Source organism: Bubalus kerabau, chromosome 15 (genome assembly GCF_029407905.1).
Source record: "Bubalus kerabau isolate K-KA32 ecotype Philippines breed swamp buffalo chromosome 15, PCC_UOA_SB_1v2, whole genome shotgun sequence".
NCBI lineage: Eukaryota > Metazoa > Chordata > Mammalia > Artiodactyla > Bovidae > Bubalus > Bubalus kerabau.
The window spans coordinates 55,164,869-55,188,498 of NC_073638.1; the positions used below are offsets into that span (position 1 = coordinate 55,164,869).

The 23,630-nt window shown below is 53.5% G+C and overlaps 1 protein-coding gene across 1 annotated transcript in view; it reads right to left on the reverse strand.

Moving 5' to 3' along the window:
- The window catches only part of ARRB1 (arrestin beta 1), a 76,906-nt gene extending 56,277 nt beyond the window's left edge, over nt 1-20,629 (reverse strand). Inside the window, exon 1 of the mRNA XM_055549097.1 lies at nt 20,125-20,629. Within this exon, the coding sequence (XP_055405072.1) occupies nt 20,125-20,144 (20 nt within the window). The 5' untranslated portion in view covers nt 20,145-20,629. The remainder of the gene's footprint in view (nt 1-20,124) is intronic.
- Between the last annotated feature and the right edge of the window lie 3,001 nt (nt 20,630-23,630).

Sequence of the window (23,630 nt, forward strand, 5' to 3'; positions counted from 1 at the left end):
ACCACCTGTCCCCCCACTCCCTGCCAACCCCTACTGCCCCAGATGCCAGCCCAAAAAAAGACTGTCTACTTTTTATAAATTAAATCTCAGCAGATGTGACACCTTAGACCCATCCCAAACACGGGCTGGTGAACTATGTGACTCAGAGGTCTGGAGGCCACAAGAGGCTGAGAGGAACCCCAGGGTACGGCCAGCTTGCCCTCCTCCTTGACAGGTAGAGAAACTGAGGCCCCAGAAAGCCCTCCCTCCAAGTTCAAGGCGCGAGCCCCCAAACCCAGGGGGAGTTTTCAGGAGGAGACCTGACTGATCCCAGGGAAGACATTGCCTGCTCAGGCAGCTCCGGAGAAGCGGGAAGTGATGAACAATTTTCATTAACAGCTGAAGCTGCAGGCACGGCCGGACGTGAGGGAGCTCCTGAGAGCTGACCCTGAGTCACGCTCACAGCTGTGTCCCCAGAATGCAGCCCGGGGGCCTGGCTCAGCAGGGGTGCTCAGTAAATGAACAAATAAATAAAAATGTGAATGAGCCATAATAAACGTGGCTAACACTTATGCAGATCTTACTTTGTGCCAAGCACTATTCTAAGCATTTCACAAATATTAACTAGTTTAATCCTCAAGAAAACTGTTAAGCTTTCCATCATAAAAGATTTCAGTTCAGTTCAGTGGCTCAGTCGTGTCCAACTCTGCGATCCCATGGACTGCAGCACACCAGGATTCCCTGTCCATCACCAACTCCCAAAGTTTGCTCAAACTCATGTCCATCAAGTCAGTGATGCCATCCAACCATCTCATCCTCTGTCGTCCCCTTCTCCTCCTGCCTTCAATCTTTCCCAGCATCAGGGTCTTTTCCAATGAGTCAGTTCCTCTCATCAAGTGGCCAAAGTATTGGAGCTTCAGCTTCAGCATCAGTCCTTCCAATGAATATTCAGGACTGATCATAAAAGATTTAGATTGCCATAATAAAAACTTAATGATTCCCATTTTCCAGATAGGGGAGGCTGAAACAAAGAGGGGTTGAATAACCCGCCCAAGGACACATCTTAGCCCCCAACCATTCTTATTCTGGAACCCTTGGTCCTAATCAGGCTCCCTAAGTGCCGCCCACTGGACACCTTTTCCCTGTCACAGCCCCTCCCTCTACCCATCCTTTCTCCATCAGCCTCACCCCCGAACACCCGTATCTCATCTCCAGGGCCTCCTCCTCACAATGCTGCTTTTATTATTAGCAATTAAAACAATAATTTATTGAGGTGAAATTCACAAAACAAAATTTACCAGCTTGAAGTCAACAATTAGCAGTATTTACTGCAGTCACAACGCTGTGCAGAACTACCACCTCTACTCGAGATCCAAAACATTTCCATCCCTCCACACTAAAATCTGTCTCTCCCAAGTGGTTTCTTCTCCCAGCCGCCCCTCCTCCCAGGCCCCAGCAACCACCAATGTCGGCTTTCTGGGTCTATGGACGAATCTATTCTGGACATTTCATATAAATGAAATCACACGATATGTGACCTTTGTGTCTGGCTTCTTTCACGTAACACAATGTTTCTAAGGTTCATGTTGCAGCATGCATCAGTACTTCATTCCTTATTTTGACTGAATGATGCTCCATGGTATAAACAGACCTCAATTTGTTTACCCACGCATACACTGATGAACGTTAGGGCCACTGGTTTCCACTTTTTGTCCACTGTGAAGTCACTCGCTGCCTTTTGATCCTCACCACAGCTCTGAGGGTGAGGACTATCATCTCACCTCGGTTCCCAGAAGATCTATTCCTGGGAGAGACAGTGCCATGGACTGAAGCCCCCTGCCTCCCAGACCACAGTGTCCTTCCTACATGTCCCATCAGCCGGTCACTTCTCCCCCAGGTCACATGTTTCCTGGGCATCAGTTACCACACACGAGGCTCTTGGCCAGGATCGGGCAACACGCAGTGGATGGCTCAGCCTGGTCCCCAGTCTCCACTGTGACCTGAAGCCAAGGGGTTCCAGGATCCAGGCACACCATATCCAAAACAGATACCTTTTCCTTCCTGGTCTCAGCTCTCCTCTCTGCAAAGACAGAAGACGGCCCCCAGCAGAAGGCTCCAGAGAGCTGCATGGTGGGGCTGTGGAGGGGAGCAGGAACTGCTGGGCTGGAAGAGGGGCCTTTAGAAAACACAGAATTCACAGTCCCTCTGTGGGGCAGGGCTGGGGGATCAGGAGAGCAAGGAAGGTTTCCCCTGCCAATCACCCATTTCCCTCTCAGACATAAAGAAGGGACCCTGCTATTCCTGGAGATAAACCTTTTCTGAGGTTTCTCAGCCCAAAGGCAGGGGGCCAAGGTTCTGGGATTCCACATTCCAGGTTGGGATAAGGAGGCCGACCTTAGAGGCTACTTCCACTGGAGCCATCTCTTGGCGTAAGATGAGGCGGATATGACCACTAGAGACTCACAGAGGCCGCCCCCTTCCTAGCCCTCCAAGAAACCTCCTTCAGCCAAAGCTGGTCTGTTAATGGACATCCTGAGGGAGTTTCCAGCATTCACTGGGGACCAACAGTCACTAAGAGTCACCACCGCCTCCTCACGCCCCCTTCACACGCGACAGGGGCCGACACATACACGATGAATGAATGACCAAACGATCAGATGAATGTTCACTCCCTCAGTGATTTCCCACTGTTTGTCCTCTCGTCTCTAGTCTATTGCTCTACACAGCTGCTATGGGAACCCTCAGATCCTGCCCCTCCTGCATGCTGTGTGTCCTTGGTCAAATTCCTTAATTTACATGAGCCTCAATTTTTTCCATATTTCTTCATCTGCAAACAGGGACTCTACTTGTGGGGTACTGAGGAAGATTAAAAGAGAAGGCAGATGCCCAGCACCTCAAAGGCTAAGGTGGGGGCCCAGGAAAAGCTGCTGAAGGAAAGTTGTTTGTCTTTGGCCCCACCCCCCACCCCATCCCAGCCCTCCCAACCCTAATCCTCTAACCATTCTCTGCTCCTGAGTCTGGAAGAAGGAGCCTAGCCCCTGGGCCGGCCCCTGGCTGGATGTAAATGTTTATGCCAAGCCCAGCCTCCCAGGGACAAGTTATTTGCTCGGCTCGTAATTAATTGCAGAAGGCCCAGTTGGGTAATAAACTCTGCTGGGGAAACATAAACAGCTTGCACAGAGCTCCAAATCCATTGTGAGACCAGTGCAGAGGGTCTGTGAGGAATGCAATGTTCTCCCCAGTCTCCTCCCAGCCAGAGGCGGTGAGGTCACTGAAGGTCAGAAATGCGAGGACCCTTGGAGATCATTTTAAAAACAGGAGCTGATGTGATGGAGTCCTTACCTTGCTCCAGGCCCAGCTGATCACTTGATTAGCTGGGACCACCATTATGCCCACATTAGAGATGAGGAAATTGAATCTGAAAGAAGCAGGAAGACTTGCCCCAGCTGGAAAGGGGTTGGGCTGGGAGGGATACCAAGCCTGAGCTCAGAGAAGGGAAAGAAAAGGACAGCCAACAAAAACGTATGCGTGTCCCCTGTGCCAGGCATGGGACCTGGGGACACAGCTCCTGTGGCCCCTTGCATTCCAGTGGGGAGAGATGGATCTTAAAGGCTGACCAAAGACTGATTTGATTATATGAGTGCTAAGTGCTTGGAAGAAAAGAAAACAAAGCGGCCAGTGCAGAGGATTCCAGCAAGTTATCAGCAGCCACTCAAGCTCTGCAGAGTAGATTCCACACAGTAGGCCTCGGCAGGAGCGCACAGTGGGTGTGCACTCAGTTAGGGCTAAAACTTAGTCCTCTTTTCTTGGGGCCAGTGCAGCTTCTCACCAACCAATTCAAAGTGCATTGAAGGTGCTGTGCCAGGGCTGGAGCATAAAGGTGGATGAACTAAACACAACAGATGCCCCCAGGGAGTTCGCAGCCCAACTGAGGGCACTCTCAAAAGGGTAAAGGATGGAGTGCGAGACAGGATGATGAGGTTCACGGGGCAGAAGAGAGGGACAATCAGCATTTACTGAGCACCTACTGTGTGCCAGGCACTGTGCTTAGCCTACATTATCTCCTTTAGGCCTTACAGCAACCCTGGGGTGTTGGGGGAGGATATTATCACCTCCATTTGGGCAGAGGGAGGGGGAAGCATCATGGCTTGCCTCTTGCAGGGTCTTAGTTCTCCCAACCAGGGATCAAGCCTGGCCCCTGGTAATGAAAGTGCCAAGCCCCAACCAGCAGACTGTGAGGAAATTCCCTTATCAACCCTATTTTGAAGATGAGAAAAACTGAGGTCCATAAAAATTATGTATAACTGTCTCAAGGTCACAGACATAACACGCAGTAAGGGTGGGATTTGAAACCTGACCTGACACCAAAACCCATGTTCTTACCTCATAGCTCCCGCCTGAGCTCCTCCTTCCCCTACTCCCTGAAAGGGGCACTGAGGTTGGAAGTTGGAAGGGACAGGATGCAACCACCACTCAGCCAGCTTTCCCCAAATCTGCAGGGGGAAGCAACGCACCCTGCCGGCTTACCTTCCTTTCTGAGCAGGAAAGGTCAGCTCAGCCCGCACAGGCAGCTTTGCTCAGGCACAAACTCAGCTAGGCTCCTCACCACCACCAACCACCACCCCTCCACCCGTGGGAAAGGACAGTCCAGACTTCCACCCTGCCCCTCCCACACAAAAGGGCCACTCAGTTGACAAAGAGAGCTGTACTTCATAGCTTATAAACCCTTTCCCTCCTCTTAGCTCATCTGACCAGCACCCCCTGCCCCACATCGTACAATGCAGGTGAATCTGACAGCTAGCAACACTATCCCAACAGAAGGGGTGGGCTCCCTGCATCATGTCCATCCAGCTTCTGCCAACATTTACTGAGCTCCCATGACAACCTTTCCGCAGCCTTTTCTGGTAGGAGCTATGCCCATTTCACAGATGAGTAAGGTTGAGGGCAGAGAGACCTTTCCAGTCTGTTACTGACACAGCAAGCAAGAGCTATGAGCTTGTTGTTGTTGTTGTTCAGGCGCTAAGTCACGTCCGACTCTCCGCAAAGCCTGGACTGCAGCACAGCAGGCTCCTCTGTCCTCCACTGTCTCCCAGAGTTTGCTCAAATTCATGTCCATTGAGTCGGTGATGCTATCTAACCATCTCATCCTCTGCTGCCCCCCTCTCCTTCTCCTATGAGCTTGGTCTGGCCCAGAACTGGCTCTCCCAGATGTCTTTCAGGTCCTGCCTCAGCAGTGAGGGCTCTAAGTGATGACCAGGTCCACAGTGGGATGAGAACTCCCTGAGGACATGCAGCGACGTGACGCCAACCTCCTGGCACAAAGGACTCCTGGCCAGAGCAGGGGCAGATCCAGGCTTGAAAGGGACTGAAGCTCATGTAGTTTGGAAGCTCTCTTATAAAAAACAAAAATATCTTCTTCCTTGTGCACATTTCTCAAGCCCTCTGAGCCCGTGGACACATTGCTGGGCCTTGGAAACGGCCCTGGAACGTGAAGGCCTGAAGTTGAAGCGGCACCAGCCTCACGGTGAATCCGCCTCTGGGCTGGAGGAAGGGCCCAGAGGCGATCTGAGCACAACCCGCCTTCACAAAGGCCCTGCCTCCAGCCCAACAGACAGACGAGGCTCCGGAACATTCCTTCTTCTTGTCCCGCGTCCTGCTGCTACTAAACCCTGCCATGTCTGTCTAGCCATCTCTCTCTTGCCATGGTTTCAGAAGGAGCAGAGCCACCCGAGCACAGGGCCTGGCACAGGGTTTGTGTGGTCACACGGACAGCAGTGCCAAGGCACACCCCAGAGGGTCCCTCTACGCCTGGTGGGAAGGGCCTGCCTCCACCTGCAGCTGGAACCCCGGAGCCGGCAGGAGCAGCTGTTCTGAGACCCCCTCCTCCCCAAATATTTAAAGGCTATGACATGGCTGACAAGTGTTCCCACCTCCTACATCCCACTGGGCCCACACGGCAGTCCTGCGAGTTATACAGAGCAAGTTTTATCGTCCCCATTTATAGACGTGGACAACCAACAACACTAGTTATGCACACACTGGGCTCCCCAGGTGGTTAAGAACCCACCTGCCAATGCAGGAGACACAAGGGACACGAGTTTGATCCCTGGGTCAGGAAGATTCCGTGGAGGAGGGCATGGCAACCCACTCCAGTATCCTTGCCTGGAGAATTGCATGGACAGAGGAGCCTGGCAGACTATAGTCCATAGGGTCGCAATGAGTCGGACACAACTGAAGCATCTAAGCACAGCCCAGCACATGCACATAGTGTTAGACACGCCACAGAGACTTCCACAAGCAACACCCCTCAAACACCCCGGCAGGAGGGGCTGCCTCCCAAGGAACAGGTGGGGAAACGGAGGCCCCACTCTCTCTGGGCCTGAGCTGACGAATGGGGCTACAGCCCTGCTCTCCCACCTCCAGGCCCAGGCCTCCACTTCATCTGGAGTGGACATTTCAGAAGGCAGTGGGCAGACGGGCCGAACAGGGCAGGCGGAGGAGCCAAGGCCTCCAGCTTCAAAGGCAAAGGAGAAACTAGGCGCTCGTGACAGACCCGCCAAGTGAAAGTGGACCTCAATGACTGCCTTCTCCCTGGATGAGTCTGACAAAGAGCACACGGGCCTTGGAAGCCTGAAACCTACTTGAAAGCAACAGCCTTACAGACTCAGGGCCTCTGTGTTCCCTGCAGAGCAGTAAAGGGCCCGGTGGCCACCTCCCACCTTCTACCTGCTGGCCTTCTAGACCCTTCACAAGACCACTTCTCATGCCACAAGCCAGCCACTTAATGCAGGCTTTTGCTCTCCAAGTCCTGACTCTGTCCCTCATGATTTATTCATCCGTATATCTATTCTACAAACCCTTATGGAGACCATGGTATAGGGTGACCAACTAATGGTCTCCATTCACCCAGGACTGAGAGTTTTCCCTAGATGTGGGACTGAGACAGACCAGGGAAACTGGGATAGTTGATCACTCTAATGTACTGCGTGCCTGGCCCTGTGCTGGGCAGAGAGGACGCACTGGACACGCTCCCCCTCCTCAGGAAGCCTGCGGTCTGAGAGCAGTGCTCACTCCAAGACGGACCACTGTCAAAGGCACTTGTGCAGCCCCTCATACACATTACAAAGTGCAGCCTTACCGGGATGTGTTATTACCTCCATGGTGTGCATAGGAAGGGCTTTCCTGCTGGCTCAGCGGTAAAGAATATGCCTGCAGGGCAGGAGACCCAGGAGACACAGGTTTGATCCCTGGGTCAGCAAGATCCCCTGGATGCATGGCATCCCACTCCAGTATTCTTGTCTGGAGAATCCCATGGACAGAGGAGCCTAGAAGGCTACAGTCCATGCGGTTGCAAAGAGTCAGACACAACTAAGGCAACTTTGCATGCACGCATGCATAGGAAAACTAGGGTTTAGAAAAATGATGTGACCAGTCCTCAAGTCCCAGAGCTGTAAGTGACATGCCAAGACTTGGACTCCAACAAGACAGATAAAGGGAAGGACATTCCAACATGAACATTAAGACAGAAAAATACAAAGACATGTTTTATTTAATCAATTTTTGTAGCCCTAGTGCTTGGCATCTCCTCGAGGTTCAGAAAATGTATATGGAAGGAAGGGAGGAGGAGGTATACACCTATTTAATCATCTCTAGGCTAGGAGATCCCAACCCCTAGTAGAAAATGTATGCATTTCCCTTTCGATGGTTTCAGCTGTTTGCTTTCAGTCAGGCTCAGTAGGGAAGTGAGAAGAAGAAAGAGTGCTTCTCCTTCAGGTCAGCAGCCCAGGGTTCACTTCCTCCAGAGAATTTTCCTTGACTCACTCCTTACCCAATACCCAATTCTGGCCCCCATTTATTTAACAGCTGTGTGTGTGTGTGTGTGTGAGCTGCTTGTACTCTGTTTCAATGCACTTCTGCAAACCCAGACCTTACCCAGGTTGGCCTCACCCACAATCAGGAACTGGAGGTCCACTAGGTACCAGACACATGCCTGCCCTCTAGCACCGGAATCTGACATGACAGTAGCCAATTACAATACAAGGCTCTGTCTTGGAAACCTATAAGGCTCCAAGGGAGCATGGAGGAGCACACTGATTCTGCCTGGGCAGTGAACACAGAGCCAAGGGAAGGTATCATGTCCAAGCACACAGTAGGTACTCAATGCAGCTCAACTGCATTGCATTTAACTGAACTGCACTGAGCTCAGGTTCAACCTTAAAATACAAGGGAGATTTCACCAGGCAGGAGAGGAATGCATTCCAAACAAAGAGACTGGCTTGAACAGACACATATGTGTAGAAAGTACAAAGGCTGTGGGGGAAGATCCAAAAAAGTCAGTGTAGCCAGAATGTTAGCTGTGTGGTGGGGAGAATCGGGATAGGAGCCTGAGAGGAGAAGGCCTCCAATGCCACTGGAAGAATACGACCTTCTCACAGGAAACAGAGGAAACAGGTCAGTGTTTTCTTTGGGCATGCCACGCAGCATGCAGGATCTTCCCTGAGTGGGGATCAAACCTGCGCCCCCTGTATTGGGAGCATGGAAATCTTAACCACTGAACCATCATGGAAGTCTCTGATTGGTTTTTAAGCTGGGGAAGGACAGGGTCAGATGCGAATTTCAGAATGAGAGGAGGGTTTGAGGGGTTTAGACCAAGCAGAAGACCACTGCGATAGTCCATGCCAGATGCAGGGGTTGGACTGAGCTGGTGGCTGTGGAATGGGGAGAAGAAAAGCACTTTGGTGATGGAACCATGTATCTATCCATCACCATCAGGCTGAGTGCCCTGACGGTTAGGAGAGGGTTTCTCTTCTCCATGGAGTTCGGAACCTTCCCCACCACCACCCCACCTCTACAATTCGATGAAAACTCATCTGTGCCAGGGCTCAGTTTAGGACTGGGTTATGGCTCTTTGTTCGAAAGTTCTACTAAAAAGCTTTATTTATTATTAATTTTTTTGGCAAAGTTGACTCTGCAAAGTTGTGAGCGTCAGAGATGGCTGAGATGTTTCAGGTATGCATAGGGAGTCGCTGCTGCCAAAGTGAACACTCTAAATAATATAAGAAATGAAAATGTGCATATTAACCATTCCATTATGCCATGTGATCATCTCTGTCATTTTTAGGATATTAAAATCTGTTTCAAAAAAAGAAAGTTCTCCTTACCGAGTTTAAAAATGCTTCCAGGTTTCTTCCACTGCCCTGGAGCTATAGAGACCCATAATAAAATCAACCTCCTAATGTGCTGGGTGCTTTCATTAGCATAGATACAGAAAGGATGGAAACTTTATGCCCAGAGGCAGAAAAACTCAGCACACAGACACAAAACTACTGATAGGGAGGGAAGGTGAGAACCCCAAGAGCTTCCTCTCTCTACCGCCACTACTTGGCCTCGGTGTTCCCAGATGCGGCCCTTGGAGCTGCAGGCATGTGCCCCACCCCCACTCTATGACCCCCCAAGGGTAGAGCTGTTTCTCATAAGACATGGTTTCTCTGCTCTTTCACGTCCATCACCCCTCTGGGAACAGTCATCAGACCTCTGCAGGGTCTTCTCAGCTGGAGTGAAACCTTTGCCCCCTCAACCCCCGCCCACCACCAGAGGAGACCCAGGCAGCCCCTGGTTTCCATGGAGGGCTTGCTGAGCCTGGTGTCTCCTCTTACACCTGCCCCATTTCTTCTCTTCAGGCCCAAACACTCACTTTGATGTCACGTGGCAGAACTTTTACTTTTCACCCTAGATTTTGTGTCCTCTAGCAGTCCCACCACACCCCTTATTGACACCAGAGGAAGAGAGTGTCTGACTCGGGTGCCTGGCACATAGTGGATGCCCAAGTATCTGATGAAGGAAGTCAGTCCCCACTGAGAACATCAGTCGCAGGCACCGCCAAGACAAGCGTCACTTCTGGTTCAAGTCAAACTCACCTTCCTAAGCTTGCTGCCGTGACCTCCCCGTTTCTGTGGAGCTGCCTTTAACCCTTATCCACCGGGCTTGCTCTGCCCGGGTTATAAATGAATGGGCTTGCTCCGCACCCGGTATAAACGAATTCCCATCACCCCACTTCTGACAGCATCCTGGTATGATCTCTTCCCTCTTCCCCAATGATAAGAGGGTGGAGACTTGTCTGTTTCCTCCTCATACCTCAAGGCCCAGCCTGGGGCCTGCGGTGAGGCAGGTACTCACAGAGGTATCTGTCCACAGGAACCTCCTAGGGAAGGCAGGGTTGGGGGAGGGGGGCGCTGACCGGGAAGGACATAAACCAAGGGCATAAACCAACCGTAAAAAAGCTTAGCCCAGAGGAATCCCCATGCTTCCTGTCATGAGGCCCCTGACACCCCAGAACCCAGGACAGCCAGACCCCAGTCTGCAAGAAAGGGCATGGTCTTAGCAGGAAGATGGGAGCAGAGCTGACTCTTAAGTCAGCTGCCCACTGGGAGAGACACGCCACAGCGGGGCCAGGGGCAGGGTGGGTGGGCAGATGGCTTCGGGAACATGCCTTGAGTGGAGGTCTGGGCCTGGCACCCGGCAAGTGCTGGGGAAATGTTTGTAGAACTGAGTTGAACAAACTGGAAAATGCTGATTATCTGTTCCTCTAGCTGCAGAGAGGTCAGCTTCCCTCCGGGCCACTTTGCAGGCAAATTATCTCAGGACACAGCCTGTTTCCTCTAATGAGGCTTCTCCCCTTTGCAGCTCTGCCCCAGGAGCATGGGAAGGGGGGCAGTGTGCAGAGCCGAGCCGGTGCCTGCAGCAGGGCAGCACGCGCAGCTCTCCTCCCAAGATGGTGTGGGCAGCGCCTATCACTGCCCTCGGCAGGGGCACGGTCTCAATGACCTCTTGGGCCCGGGAATCAAAGCAAAGCGGCAAGGCAGCACCTCCCAAGGCCTCTCTGGGGAGAATGGAAGAAGGAAGCAGGGAGTCCGGCTGAGTTATGTAACCAGCTTCCTTGGAGTCAGAGGCCCTGGCTTGTCACAGCCCAGCACTGCGGGGAGGGGCACGGGGAGGGACACGGGGAGGCCGAGGCGGCTTTGGTCCCCTTCTTTGCTGCCTCTCCTCCAGACCTCACAGACCTCCGAGGCAGGCACTGCCTTCCAAGTGCCCTGGCTTCAAGCAGGCACCTCCCGCTAGGGGTTGAGAACCAGGAAGGGCTGTTGTCTGAGTGTGTGAAACAGAGGTCTGCTGGCTTCTCTGGCAGAAAATCAGGGCCTTGGCTCTACACCCGGCCCCTGGGGGTGGGGATAAAGGAGAGAAGCCTGGGACCCTCTGTGACGCCCTCCCCTGCCCCCAGCTTCCTGACCCCCAAGTTCTCCCCACTTCCCCGTAGAGAACCCACCATAAGTGAGGGGCCAAAAGGGAGGGGGGCCCGTCTGCCCTAGCACCAACTGCTCCACCCTCCCCTCCCCTGGGCAATCTCACTTCCCTTTCCAGCCATCATCTGACCTTCTCCTCCTGCCCAGCACAGCCCCCCACCCCCGCATACCCAGCAGAGCACACAGTCCTGGGCAGGACAGGAAGGGGGAGGGGATGCAGGAGAGAGGAGGCAGAAAGAAAAGCTTGAGTCCACTGCCAGTGTTAAGAGTCACAATGACTTTTATCAAATCCCTACCCTCTCTGCCCATAGCAACTACTTGCAATAGAGGATATTATTATCCTTATTTCATAAATGATAAAACTGACACCCAGAGAGTTTAAAGGTCAGGAAGCAATACTGCTAGACAACAAAGCCAAGTCTCTGTGATTCTGAGATCCATACTCCAAACCTGTGGCTTTACCTTCAGGGAACCCCATTCCTACACTCGTAGGGTGCGTCTTAGGAAATTTCTAGACTGTTGGAAAGGATACTGCACAACCTTAAATGGTCACTCGCTGAGGACACTAATTTGGGAGCCACAGGATGTCAGGAGGACAGAGCAGGGACAAGGGCACGACAGAGGCTGAGGACTTGCCCAATGCCATCTACGCCCTTCCCTCGTGATTAACCTACAGAGACTCAGTCTCAGGTTGGGTCAGTCCCGAGCAGCACCTGCCCCTTTCAGAAGACAGAGCTGCAAGAGGCCAGGCTACTGGGCAGAAACACAGTCTGCTGTTGACGCCTCCTCCCCTGCAAGCCGTTGAACCGAATCAAAGGGTTCCAGGGACCTTCCAGGCCAACCCTTTCGCTGCTTGACACACAGAGAAACTGAGGTCCAAAGAGGAAAAGCAGTTTGTCCATGATGTCACAGCGACAGTGACCAAGTGGGATCCCTGCCTGCCAGACCAGATGGCTGCTCTGATTCATCTCATTCGAGTGTGGCCCCCAGATAGCATCCTCTCTCATCTGGCTGCCCCTCTCCCTGCCTGCCCCCCACCCTCTCTCCCCATTTCCTGCTTCCTTTCCCAGCTCGGCTCAGCAGGCCCGGTGTCTGAACTCTCCCTGCGTGGAGCATCCCTCTCCTTCCCACGACTTTTCACCACCCCTCTTTCTCCCGTCTGCTGGACCGAGAAGCAGTGTTCGGGTGGTTTAATTAGCTGATTATGACCGCAGCCTGCTGGATCCGGTGCCCAGAACTCTGTCCTCAGTAATTAGATGGGTTCTGAGTACTTGCCCAGTGGGAAGCCGTGGGAGAGAACTGTGCTCTGCCAGCAGGCCAAGGGAGGGCTCTCCAGGTGCATAAAGAGCTCCTTGACCACCTCCGGGTCATCGGAAGCCATGGTCCCCTCCTCACGTCAGGTCAAACCACACTGGACATACTGTAGCCAGATTCCTAAGGGGTGATGACTACCCAGACCCAGGAGAGGTTCCATCAATGTCTGAGGATGGGTGTGGTGAACAGAGCCCACCCTCTCCAACAGGCCAGGAAGTGATGGCTGGGCACGTGTTGAGGAAGTAGAATTTGGACAAGCAGAGAGAAGAAAGGATAACATTCTTGATGGTGGGAGCAGCAGGAACAAAGGCACAGAGGTTGGAATGAGCCACCGACCCCCTCGCCAGGTTGCCTGAACACACATTCTCCTAGCGAAGGTAAAGCCGTCATCCTGTGCCTTCCGTCCTTTGGATTACAGAGAACAATCGAATGCCTGTGACTCTGGGCCATCATTAGACATTTCAGAATCAGCAATGGTGTCCTTCTGTCCTCACCCACCACACTGCCCTCCCCAAGTGTATCTTTTCTCGGTGGAACACCTACATTAGCTTCCTTCACTGAACAAATATTTATGGAGCTCCAGGTCTACACAGGTGCAAAGGGACAACAGAGTCGGGCCAAGTGCCCTTGGTCTCACACAAAGGACATCATGAGTGTGCAAATAACCAGGACCTACAAAGAGACAGAGGCATGAGTGCCAAAAGAAAGAGAGAGAATGAATATACAGTTAAAAAAAAAGTCACAAGGCACTTGGAGATCAGTGAGGGCTTCCTAAAGGAGGAGGCCATGAGTGATCCATGAGTGATCCAGGCTTTGAAGGATAGGAAGGGGATTGTGAACCAACCTCATGTAACACTGCACTTGTGCCAGGAGCTTATCTCCTAGCTGTACCTATTTTAACTCATTTAATTCTTAAGACAACCTATAAGGCAAACACCACAGCTACCCCATTTTACAACTGAGGGAGTTTCTGCAGAGAAGGGGTTAAATAGTCACGAGAGGTTGCCAGGCTGGGAAGTGGCAAGCTGGCGTTTGAAACCAGGAAATCTGGTTCTTCCTAGAGCCTAACCACTATGCTAATCAGCCTTAATATATGCTAATCAGATCACAGAGGAGGCTGTGGGCACCTGAGGAGGGCATGGCCTGGGCAGAGAAAATGAAATGTCCCAGGACCTGCCTGCCAGTTCCTGCAGGTGCTTTGAGGGGTGGAAGGCTGCTGAGGCAACGACCTGGTCCCACAGGGAAGAATGCAACCCACAGCCATCTAGGCCCAGCTCCCCAGTGATCTCAGTCCCACTGCTGTGCAGCAGAGGCCTGAACTGCCCAGTCTCCCATTTCTTCCCTCCAGAAGGAAGGTCACCCCCAAACCCACTACCAGCACACAGGAAACACTGACTCCAGGAGAAGAGCTTCACATCCTCTGGCAGATCTGACTTCCATAGGGACACCAAGTTTCAGAGAGGGTGAATGTCGTGCCCAAGGTCACACAGCACTGAGAAAGCATTAGAGCGAATCTCTGAGCCTCCTGGGACAGCACAGCCTAGCAGTCCACTCCCCACCCCTTCTGTGGTCCTCTACCAAAAATTATCCACACCCACTGATTGCAACGTCTGGGAGGGAAGGGGGTGAGGCTGCAAAACGACGAGGATGACCAGTTGGGGGCCAGAGGCTCAGGGCCAGGATGAAGGGAGCACCTGCCTCGTGTGGGGCCACATTCATTCACCTTCTGGGCCTCTGAGCGTACCTGGAGAGAGGCTGGAGCCAGCATGGCCACCGAAGCACTCAGACCTTGAGTAAGGAGTCCTGCCTCCTGCTGCCCTGACACGGACCCCAGCACCCCCACCCCCACCCCTGCTCCAGATCTCTCTCCAGTTACATGAGGACCCACTGGCTATGGTCTCAGCCAGGCCAGACCCAGCCCCAGGCAGAGGAAAAGCGACTCCCAGGCTGTGGTGAATTCAATCACACAGAACTCCAGGACCTGTCTGGTCTGATCCCTGGGGCCGGGCCTCCCGGGGGCCTCATCTGGCACTGGGTCTCTTGGGAAGGAACAAGCAGTTCCTCTTAAGTGGGACTAAAGACGGGGCCAGGCCCAGGAAGGGGGGGGTGCGTCTCCAGAGAGATGGCCCTGCCAGGGCCCCTTGGGAGGGAGGGGGGAGGGGGCTGGGACAACAGTGTCCTTTGTTCCCCTCTCTAAAGCAGCCGCCCTGTCTTGTCCCACCCACTCTGTTCTGTATCCCCCTACTAGGACTCAAGCCACCCCCAGGGTAGGACCCATCCTGCACATAGGAGGGAAGGACGATGCTCAGGACCCATCAGGGTCCCTGTTCTAATCCCAGCAGGGCTCATCCTGAAGACATGTCCCACCCCCAGAAGTCCCCTGCCTGATGTCGGAGTCAGGGCTCCCACCTGCAGAAGCCTGTCCAATGTGGGAGAACCAGGCTTCACTTGCAGGAAGCCCATTCTGATAGGAGTGGTACTCTTCTCCTTCAGGACTTCTCAATCTGATGGAGGCGATGCCCCAGCACCAGGTCTCATCTGGGAAATATGGCTTCCATCTTCAGCATTCCCTAATGGGAAAGACCTAGGGAGCCCCTGGGCTGACAGTAGAGGCAAAAAGGGAAGAAGTAATTCGGTCCAGCCAACACATCCCTGCCAGGCATCTCCTATGAACCAGATCCAGAGCTGGACAATGGATGAGACAACAGGAAACAGAAATAGCCCCAAATCACAAGGAGCTCACCAACTGGGTAACAAAGACATGTGAGATATGAAAACCTGAGTAGAAAGTGCCTTGAAACCTACTCACTTCAGCATCCAGAGCCCACTCGCCATGGCTGCTGCCTCACTCCTCACGTGGACCTTCCCTGCCCTGTGGCTCCCAGGACACAGCCTCCCCTGTTCTTTCCCTTCTCCTCCTTCCACCCTTATGCACACGTGCTCTCCAAAGCCTCAAATGCCCCCAGCCACCATCTCTTCAAACTCTATATCCTTCTCCCTGTGCCATGTCATCCACAATCGTCAAATCAAATACCATCTCTAAACTGAAGACTCTCATAATGCTTGCCTCCCATGTCCATCCCTACCCTGAGATCTGGACCCATCTATGCAGAAGACCCCCGATATCTTCCTCAACTTCCAGCCTGGCTCCCTGTCAAGCTGCCACCCACTGCAGGTCTCATTAGATGGCCAGCATGGTCACTGTGGAGGATGGCCTGGCAGAGGCCAGAGGCCACTCAGGGTGTGCTGACTCCTGGCCTGTTATTCTTCCATTGCTGAATCCCCAGTGTATGGCACACCCACAACTCAGGACCCCTGAACCCATGCCAATGGGAGGCTTCAACCCTGGGGAAGGAGGCCCAAGCTCAGAAGGAACACAGCTGTGGAGAGGTCTGAAGCCCAGAGGCCAGCCTAGAGCCAGGGATCTGAGACGATGGGTCAGGCTCAATGCTTCCACTCCCGGCAGTCCCATAAGTGACCCTGGCCAAAGCCACAGGACTTCCCCCATGTTCCAGCCAAGATGGGTCACACAGAGCTTAACCACCGAGACCACAGCCAAGTTTCACAGAGAGCTGGTGATTACGTGTCCCCAGCACACCCACCCTCCTTCCTTGCCAAAAAAGAAGAGTTCATAAACATCTGTAGAAAAGGAAATGTCGCTCCATCCCATTGTCTCTCGGGAAGTCCTTCTTATTGTCTAACTCTGATCCTTTACATTGCCAGTTGAGTTGGTAGGAATAGGAAGAAACAGAAGGGATGCTCGACTTGAGAATGGGGCTGCCAGGAAGGTAGGGGAGGTCACCTGTGAGTCAGACAATCCCCTCCTTCTGGGTGAAAGCACAGAGCAGCATGGCAGATAGGCCTGGGTTCAAAAGCTCATTGAATGAATGGCAGTGCACAAATTACTTAATCGCTCCTAGTCTGTTTCCTGGTGTAGAAAATGGGAACAGTCCTCGCACTAATAGAATCAGAGGGAGGACCATGAGATCATGCATGTAAATCTGGCACATGTCTGGCACCGGACGAGTAGGGCTAATAGACTCTACCTCCTTGTTCATCTTTCTCAGTTCCATTCTTGCCACAGCCTTAATTCAAATCTCACTTTCTCCCAGGCTCCTCCTCAGCCTCCCCACTGGGCTCCCTGCATCCAGGCCTGCCCCACTTTCAGTTCAGTTCAGTCGCTCAGTCGTGTCTGACTCTTTGCGACCCCATGGACTACAGCACACCAGGCTTCCCTGTCCATCACCAACTCCCAGGGCTTGCTCAAACTCATGTCCATTGAGTCAGTGATGCCATCCAACCATCTCGCCCCCTGTCATCCCTTCTCCTGCCTTCAATCTTTCCCAGAATCAGGGTCTTTTCCAGTAAGTCAGTTCTTCGCATCAGGTGGCCAAAGGCACCTTGCCACTGCCAAAGGCATGCTTCTGCAACACAAATCTGCTCCCATCCCCGCCCTCCCCACACTCCTCTCTGAGTCACTGGGGACTTCAGGAGAAAACCTCTCCTTAGCCTGACATCCCAGGCTGTTGATAACCAGCCTGTGCTCACTCTCGTCACCCCAGCCCAACCGGTAGGCGGCACATGTTGCCTCATGTCTTTAAACCTTGTCACATTCCTCACCCCACGTCAGGAATGACGTCCCCAGCCCCACCTTCTTGCTCCAATGCCATCTCCTTTTCAGGAAAGCACCCCTCACCATGCCCCCTGCCAAAACTGTGTTGGGGACTCCTCCTTTGGCCTCCCACAGCACATGTCACCCTGCAGGATAATCCCTCGCTCTGCTCTCAGTCTTTTGGAAGCTGAGTAGAGCCATTCATCCCTGAACCACCAGCCCCAGCACTCAGCCAGCATTTGCAGAATGGCTGTATGATCGCTCCGTGAGCGCGTGTTAGAAGAGTCCTCACACGACCTGTAATTTACCCTATCCAGGTATTCTCTCCTACCCTCTTTCCCCCCTGACCCTGGACCTTCCTCAGGCCCAGTGACTGTTTCTGATTCATTCCCGCTGTCACTTTCATATGGGGGTGGCAAATCCAGATGCAGGATGGCTGCACGACTCCTGATCCTTAGGGTATTACACATTTGCCGTCTCCTCGTCTAAGTCAGAGATAAAGTAGAATCCCATGCTTTACAGAAAAGGCAAGGCACGGCCTATTATTGATTGTGTCTTTCGCTTCCAAATTACTCAGGAAATCTATGTGGAAGGGAGAGGGAGGCCTCCTGGGACTACAGAGGAGCCCGGGAGAGAGAATGGGGCCACCATCCCATGGACTACAGCCAGGTCTAGGCACCAGGCTTCCAGCAGCACTTCCTCCCCTGCCAGGTGTATTCAGAAAACACAGGGAGGGCCCTGAAAATGTTAGGTATGGATAGCTACGATTTACAGGTGGGAAAGCTAAGGTCCTCAAGCTCCCAGTGACTTAGAGACACAGCAGGGAAGTCATGGAAAATACCTAGCTCCAGAGATAGGGTCTCCAACAGGTGCCCATCCTGCTGACAACCTATGCCAGCAGGAGAGCAACGACACTTCCCCCAGTCACAGTGAGGCTAACCAAGGCCCAGGAGGGGCTGAGTCACCCTGATGGCGAAGCAGCACAAGAGGGACGACGGGGAGGGGGAAGGGCTTCTGGCTCCCTGCAGGGAGAAAAGTCCCACCTCCGTGATCAGGAAGATCCTGTCACTGGGGTACCTGGACGTGGTGGAAGAGACTCACACATGCTCCTCTGAGGACAGAGACCTGGGTCCCGGGTCAGCCGACTGCAACGGGGGCTAGCCATCAAGGTGAATGCAGATGCCTCGGCATCTTCTGCAGCCTCCACCACCAGCTGGGCCTCCACCCACAGAGCCATCCATCCCACCCGGACCTCAAACCAGGGTCCACGAGGGGCTTGACAGTGCCCAACAGTGAGCTCCAGAGAAACGGATCAAGCAGACTCCAGCCTCTGGCCCCTCTTGACCTTAAGCAAATCAGGGTAACCTCTCTAAGCTCTGGTTGCCCCTCGGGAAAACAGGAAGAGCAAAGTTAACCTCCTGGCAGAGCCAGCAGGAGGCAGTTTTTAAACCTTCAGAGCACAAGTTATCTCTGAGCCCCAGTTTCTTCTTCTGGAAGATGGAGCTAATCTCTGCACGACTTTTCTCAGGTTGTTGAGAGTGAGTGTCAGATGGCAATGAGTGTTACACTGCTTTGTCAGTGGTCCCGAAACATGATGGCCACGGGGGCCCTTTCTCTCTGGTCTATGAGCTCCATGGAGAAGGAGTGGGTCTTGCACACCTTTGTGCCCCACATTATGCCTCATACACACCAGGTGTTCTGTAAATAGTTATTGGAAGTCAGGAGAGAGTAAGGCAGGGCATAGACAAAGAAGAGACTGGGGAGAAGTGAGGTACAAAGACAGAAGAGGGTAAAGGAAGAAAAGAATGAATAAGAGGGCTCATGCTGTAAGCGTAAGAGGAGATACGGGAGAAACTTCTATCTGAACTGAAGGGAGTTGGTGGAGTGAAAGGGCGGATCTAGGGTGACAAAGATGCCTGCCTGACAGGGGCTTGTCCTGGGCCCCAGCCCCCTTCCCTTTTCTGTCCCAGTTTCCCATTTCAGAGGCAGACCTCTCCCTTTCTGCGTCAGGGCAGGCTCCTAGGGAGACCTGAGCCCCCTCTCCCCACCCCCTTGCTGGAGGAGATCTGCAGCCCTTGGGGAGGTCAGAGGGAAAGGAAGCCCTGGAAGGGAAGCATTTTTCCCAGGCTCCAGGGGGCCTCCCACCCGGTGTGGTGTGTGCGTCTCCACTTCACTTGTGGGGACTGGAGTGAGTGTGTCAGAGGCCCAATGGGCTGTTGGCATGCGATCCGGGGTGTCTGTCTGGGCATGAGTCTGATGTGTGTCTGTGGGGGTCAGCACCAGTGTGGTCTTTTGAACACTTTGTTGGTGACAGACATGCCCACCTAAGTGTTCCTGTTGGTAAGGGAGGCAGCATGGGTGTCTCAGTGAGAGTGTTTGCTACCATTTGTGTAAGTGTATGTATCAGGATAGGTCAACATGTGTACATGAGCATGAAGGTGTGTTAGTACTGGTATGGTTGGAGTGTGACCTGGGTGTCCCCCCACACACAAGAACGTGTCAGCAAGAACGTATTGATGAGTGTGTACCAGTGAGTGTGTGACAGTGTCACTGGATGTGCTGACATGTGGCAGTGAATGTCAGTGTGTGCCAAAACAGAGCGCTCATAGATGAGTGTGCCTGTGTGTCCACATGAGCGTGTGCCATTGTGTGTCAGCCTGCCCCCTGCGTCCCTGAGCCCGGGTAGCCGGTGCTGGGTGTCAGCGAATGAGTGCGTGTGCGTGTGTCTCCGCGGCCAGGTCCCCGCGCCCCCAGCCCTGCCGGCGACCACACGGGAGACCTCGGGTGGAGCAGAGCCGAGAGCCGCGGAGCCAGAGGTGGCGGGGTGGCTGCGCACGCACAGCCGGGACACGGACTAGGACCCCCGCCCTCGCCCGGCTAGCCCCCACGCGCGCCAGACCGGCCGCCGCCCGCACTCACCGCGTCCCTTTGTCGCCCATGGTCCGAGGCGGCCGCGGGGAGGTCCGCGGCGTCAGCGCCCAGGCTGGAAAATCCCCGGCCGACAGGAGGGGCGCGGGCCAGCCGGTTCCCGGCTCCTGCTCCGCCTCCTCCGCGCTCCGGGCCGCCGCCCCCGCCCGGTCCCGCCGCGCCGCACAGCGCCCGCCGCGGCCGGGGCGGGGAGCCGGGGAGCCGGGGAGCCGGGGAGCCCAGCACCCGAGCGGGGAGGGCCCGCGGGGCCGGTGTGCGCGTGTGTGCGCGCCGCCCAGCCAGCCGCTGGGCAGGGCTCAGGCGCGTCAGGGCCCGGAGGTCGGCATTCAAGGTCCACACGGGTGCTGCCCCGCGTGTGTGTGTGTGTGTACGTGAGGGCGCACGCTGGACGGGTATACGTGCGCGTGTGTGAACGCGAGGGTGCGGGTGCGTGTGCACCGCTGTGTGCGCTGCCGAGTGGGGTGCGTTTGCCTGGCTGGAGTGGGGTGCTAGTCTTTGTGCAGTGTGCGTGTGTGCAGGCGCGCTTCCCTGCGCACGCCGGAGGCTGGTGGGGGGCAGCCTTTGCGTGTGCGGGGGCGTGGACGCCGAAGGTGCGCCTGCAGCCCCAGGGCGGAGCTCCGGGCGGCTCCCCGGGTAGGGTGGGGGGTCGGTGGGAAACAGGGTGCCTGCGGTGGCGTTCGCCCTATGCCCCACCCTACCCGCACCCCACCTCCCCGCCCTTCTGGAGTGAGAACACACTACCACACCACAGGGACAGGAAGAAGGGGCGGAGGGGGCTGGAGCAGGCAGTGTCAGCGGTGGGGAACTGATGAGGGTGGGAGGGGGACCCGAGGTGGCTGTGGTGACTGCCCCGGAAGAGGAAGCGTGGTGAAAAGAGGAGATAAGGAAGGGGGCCTAAAGCTGGCCGGCTGTGGCCTGGGAGTCTGACCTGGCTGAGTTGCATAAGGGAAGAGTCCCTATCTAGCTTCATGTTCTGTTGTGGGTGACCCTGGACCCCAGCCCTCTCAGAGCCAGTCTACAAACATGTGAAGTGGGATATTAACATTAGCTTGCAGAACCGTCCCTAGATGTTGGCTAGACTACCCTGAGTGCCTGATGCACAGTAGGTATCCAGTGAATGTAAGCATGTCCTTTTGCAGGCTTCTCTGGTGTCCTGCAGAATCCTGCCTGGGACCCTGCTTTGTCTGAGATCCATTCCCCCTTTGCAGGTGGTAGGAGCGTGTGAGGTCTTTCCCACCCCCTCACTGCTGGGATTTGGCTAATTGGCCTTGTTAGAGCCCTAATATTGGTATATTAATGGGAGGAAAGGAAGCTATCATTTACTCTGATGTGATTGTGGGTCTGTAAACATCTCCTGTAATTATGCTCAGAAGCAGTTACCTATGCTGCTTATACATAATTGGGAAAGGATATCCCAGTACAATTACTATAATTGTGTTCAGATGGGCAGATGGTTGTGCAGGGGCCCTGTTGATGGGCAGACGGCGTGGTCCAGGGTCTGGGCAATGTTAGGAATTGGGAGAGTTGGATTAAGGCCCAGAACCGCCCTCCTGGCCTTGGCCTCTGGGCTTCGCCCTCACTCCCACAAGGGAAGGAGAGGAAGCCACCTGCTGTTTCTGTTGAGGTTGGGGACTTGAGAGAAGCATGCCAGAGTCCAGCATGATGACAGGAAGCTTATCGAGTGAGCCAGAGAGGACTTGAATCACTTTGGAGGGGCCAGGTCCGCCCATTCTCTGCATCCATTTCCCCACCTAGAAAACATTGGTTCAGCCCTACCAAATGATTTCCAGGGCCTCTCCTCATGATGATGCCTAAGGCACCTGGATTTTAAAATTCAGCCAAATTCTGCATTTGACTCAATAAGTCTTTGTGTTTAGTTAACTATAAGACATAATGTTATATGGGGCTTCTCTGGTGGGCCAGTGTTTAAGAATCCACCTTGCAATGCAGGGGACACCGATTTGATGCCTGGTCTGGGATGATCCCACTTGCCACAGGGTAACTAAGCCCTTGCACAACTACTGAAGCCTGTGCGCCTAGAGCCCATGCTCCACAACAAGGGAAGCCATTGCAATGGGAAGCCTGTGCACCACAACTAGAGAGTAGCCGCTACTCTCTGCAACTAGAGAAAGCCCATGCCCAGCAATAAAGACTAAGCACAGCCAAAAATAAATAAATATATATATACATTTAAAAAGATAATGTTCTAAATTACTTCCAAGTAAAACAGTCCAGAAAGATGTATCAGATGGTTTCAGGTAACTCCTGCTCCCACATAGCTCTTCCCAGCTCAGTATGGAAAACGTGGCTCTAACGTTCTAGGGACACTGAACATTACAGGGTTTCAAGTACATCCCCCTCTCCACTAACCTATAAACATCATGAGGGGGGTGTATGGGTACCTGGGACTACTTGATGCTCACAATTCTATGAGATCGACATTCTTTTCCTTTTTAAAAAAACGATATGAGCAAACTGACACTTGGAAAAACTAAGTATTTTGCCCAAATCCATTGCCTCCTCTGAACCTTGGCCTCTGATTCTTCCTCCCCACTGTGTGAGTGCATCTTCAGTCACTTCAGTCGTGTCCACCTCTTTGCGACCCTGTGGACTGTAGCCACCAGGCTCCTCTGTCCATGGGATTCTCCAGCAAGAATACTGGAGTGGGCTGCTGTGGCCTCCTCCAGGGGATCTTCCCGAACCAGGGATTGAGCCCACGTCTCCTGCATTGGCAGGTGAGTTCTTTACCACTAGCACTACCTGGGAAGCCCTCCGCTCCTAGCCCTCCCTAAAGTGAAACTTATATTGGTAGAGTCAGAATCTGGCCCTTGATTCACTCTTGATTCAGTAACTGTTTATTGAATGTGCCATGCATGGTTCTAGGAACCTACAAATCATGGTCAGTAAGACAAATGAAACTGTCATTTCAGTGAGGGTTCCTACTGAGAGGAGAGTTTACTTGTCAGGACCTTTGGATAATATAGTTATTCCTAGTGGAATTAAAATTAATAAAAATGTAGAAGTAGTGATGTGGAGGAGACCTCTATAAATATAAAAAGTCTACTTTCAGGCAGTGATAGGTGTTATAAAGGAAATAAAAGTGATAAGACAAAGAGTGATGAAGGCAACTGTCCTAAGAAAAACGTTCTTCAAGGAGAGGACCTCTGGAAGGAGATCTGTAGATGAGGACTCGGCGATGTGTATCGTATGGGGAGAGCCAGGGGAAGAGCCACCCAGGCAGAAGGAGCAGCAAGTAAGAAGCTGGGCTTTCCTGAAGCACAAGAGCAAGGACAGGGTACCTGGGTTTCTGTGAACAGGGAAGAGTGGTGGGGATTGTGCAGGGCTTGTTGCTGAGGCTGAGGAGTCTACGGAGCCAGTGGAGGACTTAGGAGATGAATAACTGTGCCTGATTTACATTCTTAAAGGTCACTGGCTGTTGGATGGAGATGTTTTGGAGCAAGACAGGAGCAGAGGCGGGGCATCCCATTATTGTAGCA